This window comes from Hibiscus syriacus, unplaced genomic scaffold (assembly GCF_006381635.1).
Source record: "Hibiscus syriacus cultivar Baekdansim isolate YM2019G1 unplaced genomic scaffold, ASM638163v2 tig00112206_pilon, whole genome shotgun sequence".
In the NCBI taxonomy this organism is placed as follows: domain Eukaryota; kingdom Viridiplantae; phylum Streptophyta; class Magnoliopsida; order Malvales; family Malvaceae; genus Hibiscus; species Hibiscus syriacus.
In genome coordinates this window covers 2055169-2069194 of record NW_024063267.1, presented here as the reverse complement: position 1 = coordinate 2069194, position 14026 = coordinate 2055169, and the positions used below count along the sequence as shown (strand labels likewise).

Below are 14026 nucleotides of genomic sequence, written 5' to 3'. Positions count from 1 at the left end.
GTCTGTCGAGAAGAGCCCAATCTTCATCCTTCATGCCCTCTGGTTGCTTTCCTGAGAGAGGTTGATATAGATTTTTCTGGTACAAAAAATCTTCAATCTGCATCTTCCAAAAGCCAAAGTCAACACCATCGAACTTTTCAATTTTCACATTCCCTTCGTCTGCAGTCATCGCTCCCACTCGAATCTGGCTTCGTTTGGATCGTTTCTGACAATTCTTGCGAATCACCGTGTATTAGAACACCACCGTCGACAAACTCGTATCGCCGACCGAATTTCACTATTCACGAAATTCACTATTCACGTGAATAGTAATGAATAGTAACCTCGCAGAAAATTTGACAAAATTCACAACCAAAAGCTCTGATACCAGTTGTTAGGAAAATAAACCGAGTACAAGTAATTTCCCTATAACCAGATTAGTGAGAATGCGAAATGAAAGCGGAAAAATAATACCCGAAAATTGATAACGGAGTTCAGCCAATTGTGCTTACGTCTCCAGGCTGCTGCAGATCTTTTACTAAGAGAGAAAATTTACAGGTGTTTACAAAACACTCACTACTCACAAGAAAGCTCTCTAGTATAGGAAGAAATAAATGTTTTGGGATGATTTTGAAGCTAAATGGGTAAGGGTATTTATAGTAGAAACTTAGGGACTAATCTTTGAAAATACCCTAAAGTGCAATGACTAAAGTGAATTTACCCATTCCTATTTTCAACAAACATCTACCAAAATTTTACCAAACTTTGAAAAACATTTTTCAAAAAAACATTTACCAAACTTTGAAAAAATATTTTCCAAAATTGGTTGCCAAACTTTGAAACTTTTAACAAAATTTTCATGCATGGAACAGTAATCCTATTTCTCATTGATATGTTAATATGTAGTAGCAAACTACTTCAATTATTTATAGACCCTGAAATTATAGCAATTTGGTAAAGAATGTGCGGAGCACAAAGACTTGTTATTGCATCACTTTAGGCTAAGAAACACCAAAGTTGACCTCTCTCTGCCTCCATCGCTTCCTTTTTATCTCTTAATGCTTTGGGTGAATTAATGTGCATGATGGGGTTCTTCCGACGGCGTAGAAATTATGACGTCAGATTCCACTATCCCCCAACCATCCTATTGGCTTTTCACTTCGCAGTAGCATTTAGAATTTAACTGGAAAACGTATGGCTCTGGTGCTTCTATGAGGTGTACCACAACTCATCTTCAATCTCAAAATGGTTAGTGAACTCCAATTGTTTTTAACTGCAACACGAACATAACATGTTATATAAGAAAGCCAGCGATCGTTTTTAATTTCTCCATATGCTGCTATGCGTTAGTGGATGTATGAAGAATGTTCAAATCTTTCCATCTTTATCAGGTTTGTCTACTGTTAAAGCACTTGTTTTATAAGAAAGTCCCTTAAAAATTATATGTACTGCTAAAAGACCTTTTCATGTTTACGAACTCGTAAAAAGAATGATGCTTTAGGTCCAACTATATCTGCTGGAACTTTTCAGTGCACTTGAACGACTGATAACAGATCTCATAAGCTGAAAAACGTAGGTGTCAGTCTTCAAGTAGTGCACATGGCAGGAAGCAATTGCAAAATAAGCTTAATCCAAGTCTATAATGGAGTAATGGACATATCCCACTCATGTATTAAACATAAGCTTCAAAATTAATGCGCTCAACCAAAATAGCATTACTCATTAGTAAAGGGTAGAGAAGTTTATTGGAAGATTATATCACCCACAATGTACAAACATGGAGCAAAGTATCTATTATCTTGAATTAAATCCTTTTTGGACACAAACCAAAAGTGTAAAAGTCACTCCATGTAAGCTTAGTCCTTTTCGCATGTCTTTTGAGAATCCAAGAACTCGAAACTTCAAAAGCTCCGATCTTATTTGAGTGGTTATTGGCTTTATTTTCTTCTTCTGGCTTCAACTCGAGATTCCCAAGAAACAATCAAATATTAATTATTCGCATGGTGGGAATTCTTGAAAAATAAATTACATGAATCTTTGAAGTAAAAGAGGTAAGAGTCTATGGGATGGTGGGTGAAGCATTACACTGCCATGTTAAGTTGGTCATCTTATTTTAGCACAGATTACTGGTTTTTAAAAGACCCGAGAAATTTCAACTTAAGCCAGAGGACAGAAATGCTGCCCTTCTTCACATCTTTGGTATGGAAACAAGAAAATGTTTACACTTTTCCAGGTACCAAAGAAGAAAAGGTTGTTGAGTTTCAATCTAAAAACATCTACCCGAAGTTGATGAGACATTTCACCAGTTTATTCTTTCCACAATATTTAAACTGAAGCTCTTTGTCAATTCACCGAATGAACATTTATATTTTGCAATGCAAAGTAACTTTAATAGCTAGAGAATGAATGAGTATGATGGGGCTAGCTTTGTCTTCAACCAAATTACTTCAAATTTTGTTGTTGTTGGTTCTAGAATAGTTCACTGCACAATCACAGAACCAGAAAACCGAAGCAAACAAATCAAAATAGTTCAGCAGTCATTTTCCGACATTAAAAAAATTGCTGTCTTGTTTGAATGTCGAGTCTATCAAAGTCACTGCACAATCACAAAAAGAGAGAATGCTCAATCAACCAAGACTATGAATTCAACCTTTGCTTGTGAACAAAGAGTCTGTTTGTGGGGTTAGAAATTCACGATTCATGGTAGATGATTAGATAAAAGAATATAGGGTGATTATACCCACAAAGAAAATAAAAGAAAAGAGTGATGGGTATTTTGACAATGTTTTTGTCCCTGGTTTGTTATTATACAATTAACAAGGTATTACAAAAGAACTAACTGCAATAAAACTGTAAAAGTACAACCCACCTCTTCATACTTCATAGTTCGACACATTCATCATCAGCGGCCTCGATTTCATCATCCCAGTCTAGTTGAAAAGCATTTGCCGATCTCATCAACTCGGTTAGTCCAGTAAGATCCTCCAGATAGGTTGGATGGTTAATTGCTTGGAGTAAGAATTCCATCCCTCTGTTGCGGTACTCTGACACAACCTAAAGAGGATTGTTCATCATAGTCAGAATGCAAAACTAAGACAACGAAATAACGGAACTTACATAAATTTATTCCAATTTTCAACTAAACCGAAAGCTAAATCAAGTTTAAAGAACTATAATTATAAAAACGCCAAGCTTACAGTGCTGCAACATGCTGTGCAACTGTTTGAGGAGTGGCCCACAAGGGTCATCTGTTGAAAGTGGGGAAGGGAACCTCGAATCTGATGGGGTAAAATACCCAGAGGTAGCTCAAAGTTCCCCCCACTATTGGAGTTGGCAATCTCAGCTTCAGCAAATATCCTGCACATACAATTGGGCGGTTAATTAAACAATCTAGACTTCTGATTAGTTCATGAGAACTTTTAGGCTTGTTAAATCTCCAAAGAAACTTCAATGAAAAAGACTTTCTTCGTATAGTTCCAAGGATTTACCCATTAGGGTGATGCAATATGCCCACTAAAAGTTCAACTGCCAGTGCAGAAGCAATAGGTGCAAGCCCAGGACGCGTAACAGTGCACTGCTGATCCAACGTGCGGTTTGAAGTTGACTGCACAAACAATAATTGATAAATGGTTAAGCTGGACATACATAAAATTCCTATAATAGAATTATTGAATTCTAGAAACTCTGGAAAATTACATCCGTTGGGGCAACCACATCATTACAGAAGTAGCAACCCAATCTATGCCATCCATCTGTATTTGTTAGGACAAGGTTGTCTATGCCAGCGGCTAAAGAAGTTTCCGTTTCAGCTTTCAAGTTAGGGTTGGGGTTAACAGGACCAGGTCCATGGCGCATAACCAAGAAACTGTCAAATCCGAGAGCTGCAGTGATGGCTATCTGCATAATGAGAAAGAATAAGGAAAACATGCCATCATCAAATGACTCAAATCCGGTAACAGATCTTTACAAATCCTGATCCATGATGCCACAACACAGCGCCAAATATCAAAGCAATTAATATATGAATAAAAGAGATGAACCTTGTTAGTGTTGGCACAGAGAAGTGTAGGGAGCCATCGACTCTCTCTAGTATCAGTCAACAAGAAAATTACATCATGAGAATCAATCAAATCATTGAGTCGTTTACAATCTTCAAGCACACTTTTCTCCTCTTGTCTGGATACTGGATGTCCAGGCATAGGAATGGCCATAACAACGCCTTCTGCTTCCTAAGAAACAAATCATAAGATAAATGGTGAGAGGAAATGGATAGATTTTTCTGTGTTGACTTTGTATTATAGGCCTAAAATAAAATGAATTACCACTGCTGGAAATATTCGTTGTAGGCTTCTCACTGCTGCTGTGGCTTTAAAATCACCACCATTGAGGCAGTTGTCCAATGTATATAGCGACTGCCTCAATGGATTAGACATGGCCACCCTGCCATTATCAAGTAGTGTAATCTTGCGGACACCCCAAGCCTACAACACACAGTCTTCAGTCTCAAGAGATATGAAATATTATCCAAAATTGGGATTGCAGCTTTCTCAATACATACCATAAGCATTCTAGCAACCTGACATCCAAGGGTACCTGCTCCAAGGAGAAGGCACTTAAGAGAAAACAAGATGTCTAAGTTAAGGGATGGCAAAGCACGCCATCTCATTAGTTTCAAGTTTAAGTCTGCAGCAGATATGGCTAGCCTGTGGGAAAACAGTGGGAAAGATCTCAAAATGCTTTTAGTAAAATAAATAATGCTTTTCTTTTTGAAGTTATAAGTAATAACTACAACAGGAATCAATCATGACAATGTACAATTGGATTGATGATAGGAATATATATTCATACCTAAACCAGAATAAATCTGGACAATGCCCACAGATGGTGGGACTCAAACTCTATAATAAATTTGGAATTGAACCCATAGTATTTAAACATGGTAGGACTTGAACCTAGGATGTCAAGGTTTCCAGATACTCAACCCTCCCATTAAGCCAATGCCTCACTGGCAGATAAATAAATATTACTACAATGCCTAATAAGGTGACAATATCAAAAAAGAAAAAGAAAATAAATTACCTAGTTGAATCCATAGATTTAGCAAGGTTAATACACCTCGGTATTTTTCTCCCCTTGTTGAATTCCCATCCTACAGCATTGGGCACACATTGTCGTTCTCTCCATCCTAAAGAGATGTTGTAGGTCAAGAAAGATAGTGTAGAATGAATTCATAATATTAGAACAGCTAAAAGTTGATCCTAAAAATAAGTTGTTACCCAAAATTGTGCCACTCTACCTGGTTGAACTGAAACCAAGGCTTCACCAACAAGTGACAAATTCAAATCAGCAAAACCCCGATTCTCTCTATAGCACAAAAAGCGAACAGTTTTCAGATTCCATCTGGAAGAAATAAGTGCAAGGAAGTTGCGGAGAGGCCAGCCAGGATTGTTCAGTAGATGACATGGGTCATAAAATGCAAATAGTAACTGCCAATAACACATGTGAAAGCTTTGAGAAAGAGATGTCCAAGATTTTTCACTTTTAGCCTATTGACATCATACATCATATAAACAAATACATATCCCAAAAACTCATGAAGAGCAAGGTAGACAGACCTTTTGAACATCATGCTGACAAGCTTCCAAATCCTTAAGATGCCTGGCAGCAGCACTTGAATCAGAACCAATACTAACAAAAAAGAATGGAACATCTGCAGTAGAGTCATAAATCAGGCTGGGAAGGGCATAAAATTATGGATAAAGAAAAAAAAGGAACATAATCACATTTGAATTTCAATGCAGTAAGATAAAAAGAAGTAGAGAACTTGCAACAGAAGAAAGGCTACCAGCTGTTGCACTTGAATTCCGCCATCCATTACATGCTGCTGACACGGATTCTGCCTGCATGTAAAAAGGTAACAAATAGAATCCTTTGAGCATTCAAAAAGATGCGATAATCCAACAATTTGCAAATGTTAACCACATTCTAAGAACCTCTTCCAAGGTGAACCACTGAGAAGCTGGCCTCAAATCAACCAAGGTAGCAGGAGGATCAAATGCGAGAGCAGGGAAAGCAAACCAATAATGAAAGTTCCATTTTTTCAGGTCTGCAAATGAGATAAGAAGGAACCTTGACAATGCCGCACAATCCTCCACAGCTTTCCCACTATGAATATCCTCCCAAATCTAAGAGTAATTGACATACAACAATAACTTCTCAACCAAAATTTCAATTGAATTAAACCAACTGCATAACACACTCTATAGCCCGTCCTTAGTAGACAATTCAAACTGTTTTACCTTCATCGCTTCTGCCTTGAGCAGGCCTTGTTTATCCAAAGCCTGGAAACTTTCCATTGTATTTGTATTGTAAAGAATACCCGGAACGGAGCACCTATTCCGATTACTCCTAATAATAGGCGGCGCTGCTGATTCATCATTTGAATCAGAAGGCAGGGATTCAGCAAGAAGGGTTAAATGATTGGATACTTGAGGGTGGGAGCACGGTGCATAGAAACCTGAAGGGAAAAAAGATAACGAATTTGGACCATAAAACGCCAAATCTACACTCAAGGGTTCCAAATTGAAAACCTTTTGCATTAATTGCGACCTCTAACAACAGAAACTTGGATTAACCCAGTTCAATCAGTAATTAATTGTAATGAATTCAAGAAGACAAAAAAGAAAATTTAGCCAAATGAATCAGATTTTTTAGAGAATTAAGAGTGAGAAGTTTATTTCTTACTTAAAGAACGAAAATGGGTAGGGATTTTTTTTGGGGGGGGGGGGAGTAGTACCGGAGATAAGAATAGGTGAATCGTCGATGCCAAACTTGTTGAGCTTCAGAAAAGATAATCGGTGCCAAAATCCTTCGTCGACAGAACTCTGAAGTGGCGTGAATTGAAGTATGGATTCACTCCCTTCTTTTGCCATGCTTTCACTTTTTCTTTTCCGATTCCAATTTTTGCCTGCGATTTCCGTTTGCAATCTCTATCTCAGCTTGTTCTTCCCAAGAGTTTTCCTTCTTATACCTCCTTTCTTCGTCTTCTTTTTTCTTGATTTATTCTTCTTTACGGAACTGAAAGAGTACCGTTGAGAAATTGATCATGTTGTAATCGTGTAAAATTGCACGCAATGTAATTGCATACTTTTAAATATATTTTTAAATTTTAACAGAAATAAAAAATATTAATATAATTGTGTAAATGAATATATTCATTACTGTTATTATTATTATTTCATAACTTATACCAGGGTCATAATTACTGTTACTTATCATGATTTTCATTAATGCATGAAACTGAACTAATCATTATACATATTGAGTATATACATAAACATGTTAAAATGCTTACATTACTAATTTCAAAATAGTTCACCATTAGTAAAAATATATTATGTTAAGTTTAAATTTTAATAAAATAGACACTCAACATAGATTTAGACTTAAAAACTATATACCAGCACTCCTTCACATGTTAAGGATTTTTCCCTTAATAAAACAAATATTTCTTATAATGATATATTAGTTTATGTTAGGAGGTAAATTTTTATAATTTATATTAAAATTTTATGGGTGTAAAATTATAACATAAAATTTTAGAGTCATGAAATTATAACATTAATATAAAATACAAATAAAACATCTATGGAAATTTAGAATTTTCAAGAGATGTGATTGTTCTAATACATATGCGATCTATACGTAAAAACATGGCATAAAAAAATTAAAATATGAACTAATTTTTTTATAATTACGTGCGTCTATACAGTTAACCTGTGATATTTAAGCACAAACTAGAGAGAGAGAAGATCCACTTATATTGTGTAAAACTCACCTTTCACTACAACAAAACGGGTTTTTATGCGCCGTTAAAAACCCTTTTGGCGCAAAAAGAAACGCCGCAAAAAGCACAGTTAAAACAAACACCGTAAAAGTTTGCGACATTTGTGAACGTCAAACGCTGCTATTTATCTTTTCTTTAGTGACGTTTGTTCCCAAAAACGTCGCTAAATGTTGTGACATGTATTTGTACTTGTGAATATAAAATGCCGTTATTGACTAGTATATAGTGACGTTTTCTATATAAAAACCATAAAAGATCTTGAACTTTAGTCTCGTTTTGTTTTACAAATACCGGTATTGATTATGTATTTAGTGGCGTTTTATTATATAAACGCTGTTAATTAAAAATGATTTTTCAAATGTCGTTTTCTGCTCTTTTATTACCCAAATTTAAAATTTTAACATGTAGCATTATTCAATAAACTTGAAATCCATAATAATAAATCAAAGTTTACATTAAAGTGAAATATAATTTAGTTCACCATTGTTAACTAGAATATATATTACACCTAAGATGGTGGACTTTGGGGTTGATTTTGTCATATCATCTGAATCATAGCTTGAAGTTAATTTTGTAAGTATTCATATTTTTTCTGATATGATGCTTCTCTCTTTGTTTTCCTCGCGTCAATTTCGGCTTTCATTTAAGTAAATTTTTCATCTATTTGAGTCAATTGTTGTTTTAAACGACTAACTTCTGATTGGGAAGACTGACTGTGTGATGACATGTACTGAGAACTTGATCTAAAATATTTGGTTGGGGTAACAAATGATCCTTGAAAGCGAACCCAACCATATCTTTCGGGACCCAAAACTTCATTAATAACTTAATTTTCGATCTCATCTGCATTAACAATATAATGACTTGAAGTCGTAGCTTCATTCTCCGCCCTTTTATCCCTCAATTTTTTCTAATAATCAATCCAATCATTATTTTAAATAAAAATAGCATACTATAGATATAAATATAACATAATTCAAATCTTGTGTCCAATAAATGTACTATAATTTCTCCAGCTTCATCAATTATAGGAGTGCCATTATATTTTGTATGTGTCATGTCGAAGAGCTTTATTCGTCCACCTTTAGTACCAAACTTATTTTCCTACAATGTAGAATAAAAAATAAGGGGTTGTTATTTACTTCAGAATGATTAAGCGTTGAATGATTCAAATATTGAATGATTCAGAGGCTCTGTATGAATTAGCTCTGAATGTGACATGCTGATTGATAATGGCTTTGAATCATTCAGAATGTACTTCTGTGTTGAATCATTCAACACTGTTTTGCTAAATCAGTCAGCACTAAATCATTAAGAGGTGAGAAACAAACGCGCTGAATGGTTCCATTCAAAGCCAAACAAACACCCCCTAAGTCTTACAAAAATTAATTAATAATATAAATAATTTTCGTTACTATATGCTACCAATTGTAAATCACTATGTGAATAAAAAAATTGGGATTGTTGGATTGAGAAAAATCAAAGGCTGAGATTAACTCTAGTTTTTTTTTCACTAAATATGTTCTCATTTTCTACTATTAATCTCAGTCTTTAATTTCTCTAATTTAATGGTTCTAAAAAGTTATAAAACTAAAAAAGTTTTATTCAGCATAATTGGATCATGTCTTATATATATATATATATATATATATATATATATATATATGTATGTATATGTATGTGTGTGTGGGTACGAAGCATTGATATAATATATTAAACTGAAAATTTCCATTACAACACTGGTTAACAAAAAAAAATACTAATGATTCTTCAATTGACTCCGAATTCCAATTCAGTTAAACTTTATATAGAATTTTAGTTTATTCAAGAGCTTTCAAAAATTAATATTATAAGGGTTTACATACATAGAATAATACGATTTATTACAAACCATCAGAAATGTTCTAGTCTTTAGGATCAAATTACACGTTTCATTAAAGTTTTAGTATTGATTTCAAACCAACATTTGCACATATCATACAAACATATGTAGCAGAAATAACAGTTTCGCACACCCGTTAACACAAAACGAAAGAAGGCTAATCCTTTTTGGAACATGAAGAATAGCTTTAGGAATCAGTGTAAGAGATCCTTCGCCTCTTGTTCGGGAATGCCAACAATGGGGCGAATTCCAGTGAAGTAGAAGCCTTCTCCAGGACAGAATCCAGGGCCTGCCGAATTGAACATGCGATAAAACTCCATGCATCGGCATTATCACCGTCGTCATCAACGACATGTTTAACACTGCTACTACGTGTGCAGCCGGCTGTGAAAACAAAATCATTCTTCAACCGACCTCCCAACGTCGATATTTCTGATTTGACAATCTTAATTTGAAAGGGAAGTGCGTCGAGTGCTTGCCGTAGGTCAGTCATAATTTGAGGTCTATAATCACAACAGATCGATGCTTTGAAACAAACCACCCCATCGGCGGCGTCGATATTACATGGTTCAACGCTCACCTCGTCGTCGTCCATCGGAACAACTAACCCTTTGCTGGCTTCAGTCGCATTATTCCTCAGTTCTTTCAATTGCTTAATCACTTCACCAAGTAATGTCGCTTTATCCATCTACAATTCAGCAATCGGAACATTGCTGTCAGCTAAAAAAATATATACTTGGTTTGATTCAGAAAGTTACTTCGATGTACACTTTAATTACTTCAGTTAATTACTGAAATAAATATGAGAAATAAGAAGAGCCAAAAATACACATGCAATATAGATGTCGAATTCTTGCTGACATTCAAAATATAATATAATCTGCTACTTATGTCACATACAGTAATTATATATTATAACAAATAAATAAGCAGCAGCGGATATATTGAGGAACAGCTGTTGCATTGTCCCACCTATATCCGATTATTATCATCGTCATCACTTTTGAATCTATAGATACCGTCCAACCGACAAACTCTAAGATTTGACAGCAAAAATAATATTGTATAAAGCTATGTCAACAGATTATCTAATGAGTATATTAATTGTAAATTAACACGAATATATCAGCCAAGTTATTGAGATTGAAAATTAAACAAGGAGACAAGGGTTTTATCGGTGATAATTAATCACTCTCTCTTATCTACATTGCAACTTTGTTGTGATCAATTTTATATGGTAATGCAGATAACACCCGGAAACAAGCTTTCATGATTGATTTTGTTTGAAATTAAATACAATTCTTAAGAAAATATAGCAGAAGCTTTGAAATTGGAACCAGAAAGATACTCTAGGATTACATAAATGAGCGTTACATGATTTGCAATAAGAGATTTCACATTTTAACATTAAGTACTCGGTTTCATGACTTCACAACTTCATTTTGTTTTCCTATAAATGCAAAAATGGCATTCAAGCTGGCCAATATTATAACAACTCTGTAATTAATGGCATAATGCATAAAGTTAATGTTATCATAAGCAACCTCTCTAGGTTCACAAAATGTTTCAGTTCCAGGAAACTTGGTAATCAAAACAAGATACAGTCTGCAAGCTAACAGCTAACTCAGATCCCTCTGATCCCAACAAAATTTTCGTGAACTGAATTATATTTTATCGTATGTCGATGACAAACCAAAATTTAACATCAAATTGTACTGAGAGTTGTCAAATCAATTATAGTATACCTTTTGTCTGCAGGGCAAGAGGGTGCGGAGTGTATCGAGATGAGCATTGATTCTCTCTCTCCTCCTCCTCTCTGCCTCGCTGTGACTCTTCAAAGCCGCTATAATCTTCTCTTCCGGAACCTTTTTCTTCCCTACTTTCAACGGCGCCTTCACCAGCTCTCCTTTCTCACTATCCAAAACCAAGGACTGTGACACCGACACTGACAAAGACCCGCCAAGGGAGCTTCCATTGTATGGTCCCAAATCATGCGAAAATGGATCAAAGATACTATAGTAACAATTCCCAGATGAAAAGTTGTTGAAAGAGTAAACAGCCATACAAAAGCACGAAACGAAAAAAAAAACTTATTTTTGTTGCCTAGATTTTACGAGCCAGAAGTGAAAGAGAGAAGACCAGGTGGACGTGTGGTGGGAGCGAACCAGAAGGAGAGCTTTTGCAGAGAGAAGTTCTGTTGGTTAACGACTTTCTTGCAGTTGGTGTTGATCAGTGCTGTGGCTGTTATGATGATAGCTTCCATTACGCAAGTTCTAGGGAGATAATTAAGCTGATGAAATGACTAACAAGAAAACATCCACATTTTCTTCTTGATCATGCATTTCCTCGGGGTTCGATTCGTTTTGAGACGTTGAAAAACAAAGCTGTCAGTGAATATTCGAAAGGGAGCAGACAAACAAGTCAAAGGAATCCATGTAGCAGGGAAGTGGGATTCAATAACAGATGAAGAGAGAAACTCTTATTTGTTAAGAAAGCAGAAAACAGAATGAGATTTCTTCAACATCTAATTGGGGTTATATAAATAGGATACGAGGAGACAAAACAACTATATTTACCCAAATTCACTTTTCACACTATAAAAAAAAGTATTTTTTTCATATAAATTCATCAACATACTCTCATTTATTTATTTTTTATAATTAATTGCACTTTTCCATCTCTATTTAAAATGATCATTTTAAATTTTCATAATAGATTTTTTATATCGATCAAGAGCCGACCATAAAAAGGTTAGGGGACATTGGCCCCAAGAATTTAAAAAAAATTCTAATAAGTTCTTCAAAATCCTAAAATTTTTAGTTTAGAATTTAATATATTTATTTCCACCAATCAAAATAGTGACATATGTCACCCTCTAGTTAAAAGAAATTTGGGGAAAAAAATCAAAACCCGGCCACTTAGGAAACAAACATGTATTCAACCATTATGCCAAAACCATTGATTGGCCTAAAGTAAATAACATGATTTATATATTTTGTATCTTATTGTATAAATACTTAAATTTATAATATTTTATATATATTAACTTACAAAATATTTTTATATTAAGTTATTAAATATATTTTATTATTAACTTAATTTTAAAATATTTTTTTTTTATTTAAAATATATATTTTATGTTAAAATGTATTTAAAAGTATGACTAAATTGAGAGAATATGTAAATAACATATATCAAATCTATTATTATACCAATTATCACATCACATATTTTATTAAACGTTAGTAGCATTTAATCCGTGATTACCACATTTTAATTAAATAAAAACTAAAATGACCATATATTAATTAAATGAAAATGAAAGTGATCATATCTTATGTTTTTGAAATCAGCGACCAAAAGTAGACAAAACACAAACATAAGTGATCATTCGTGTAGTTAACCCTAATTTTATTAATGGGACAAGATTCAATTATATTTAGGGTAAAAAATTTAATTACACTTTTTACGATAGTTGGACGAGGAAAATCAAAGGTTAAAATTCACAATAAGAAATGTGAAAATATTCATTGAAAAAAAAATAAGGAATTAATCTCATTATTTAATTTTTCTCATATGAAACTAAAAATTTTACCCTAAGTGTAAGCGAATCCTAACCCTTATTATTTATTAATGAATCAAATGATAAAATATTATTTAAAAAGATAAATTTAAATATATTTTTATTTATGTGTAACAATTTTATTTATGGACGGGTATATATGTACTCCTTTCAAAGCGGTTGTTTTTCTTGGCAAATTACGCATTTAGTAACTAAATTATCGGTTTTGATCCATTTTAGTATTTAAAGTTTTATTTTTTTTAAATCATTCTTAACGTTTATTTTTTGTTTTATTTTAGATATTAAACACCTAATTTATCTTTTTCTTTTTTACAATTAGAGTTTGTGTTAGTATTTATCATTTTTCAAAGCAACTGCTGCTTTTTTTCTTGACAAGTTTCTTACATCATGCAAAAGAACAAATCAATGAAACGTTCTATCAACAAATAAAAAAAAGGGAAATAAAGGTCAACTACAAACAATGAGCATATTTGTTATGAACAAAATAGATAAATCCAAATTATATCATATTATATACACCCGTAGTGGTTGATAGAAAGCAACTGGGATCGATGTAGAAAATTATCAAAGACGAAAATCAGAACCCCACTACTCCACTTACCTCTTAAAATAAGTCAAAGTAGTGCAAAACTGGCCTCTGGGGTAGTTTCTCCTGTTCGTGGTTAAATTTTGCTAAAGGGGGCCTTTTCTTGTCTTCTGGATTAACCCTTCGTGTTCCTTCTTCTTGAAACAGCCA

At 33.9% G+C, this 14026-nt stretch overlaps 2 protein-coding genes across 3 annotated transcripts; both read right to left on the bottom strand.

Annotated features, from left to right (window-relative positions):
• Positions 1-2520: 2520 nt before the first annotated feature.
• Positions 2521-10912, bottom strand: LOC120175463 (ubiquitin-like modifier-activating enzyme atg7). 2 transcript variants are annotated; one of them, XM_039182093.1, is made up of 16 exons: positions 10900-10912; positions 6776-6977; positions 6279-6496; positions 5973-6164; positions 5825-5879; positions 5595-5689; positions 5276-5465; positions 5059-5164; positions 4538-4682; positions 4302-4460; positions 4020-4208; positions 3676-3876; positions 3468-3583; positions 3177-3336; positions 2849-3033; positions 2521-2575 (listed from the first exon to the last, which is right to left on the bottom strand). In XM_039182093.1, exons 2-15 carry the CDS (start codon positions 6909-6911, stop codon positions 2860-2862), a joined length of 2136 nt encoding a protein of 711 aa, XP_039038024.1. In that variant the 5' UTR covers positions 6912-6977; positions 10900-10912; the 3' UTR covers positions 2521-2575; positions 2849-2859. The 2 variants fall into 2 exon arrangements, with proteins under 2 accessions (XP_039038024.1, XP_039038023.1); XM_039182092.1 differs by lacking the exon at positions 2521-2575 and having other exon boundaries at positions 2732-3033.
• LOC120175467 (putative transcription factor bHLH107) lies at positions 9778-12204 on the bottom strand. The gene is made up of 2 exons (XM_039182096.1): positions 11453-12204; positions 9778-10395 (listed from the first exon to the last, which is right to left on the bottom strand). The coding sequence occupies exons 1-2, from the start codon at positions 11768-11770 to the stop codon at positions 9895-9897; spliced, it is 819 nt and encodes a 272-aa protein (XP_039038027.1). The 5' UTR covers positions 11771-12204; the 3' UTR covers positions 9778-9894.
• Positions 12205-14026: the final 1822 nt, after the last annotated feature.

Bases quoted from the DNA above. Each gene is read 5' to 3' on its own strand.
- LOC120175463 (XM_039182093.1), bottom strand. From the start codon at position 6,911: ATGGCAAAAGAAGGGAGTGAATCCATACTTCAATTCACGCCACTTCAG. The intron at 5,165-5,275 runs GTAGAGTGGCAC...ACATCTCTTTAG, and splicing joins CTTGGTTTCAGTTCAACCAG to GATGGAGAGAACGACAATGT. The intron at 4,209-4,301 runs GTAATTCATTTT...TTTGTTTCTTAG, and splicing joins AACGAATATTTCCAGCAGTG to GAAGCAGAAGGCGTTGTTAT.
- LOC120175467 (XM_039182096.1), bottom strand. From the start codon at position 11,770: ATGGCTGTTTACTCTTTCAACAACTTTTCATCTGGGAATTGTTACTAT. The intron at 10,396-11,452 runs GTATACTATAAT...GCTGAATTGTAG, and splicing joins TCTTGCCCTGCAGACAAAAG to ATGGATAAAGCGACATTACT.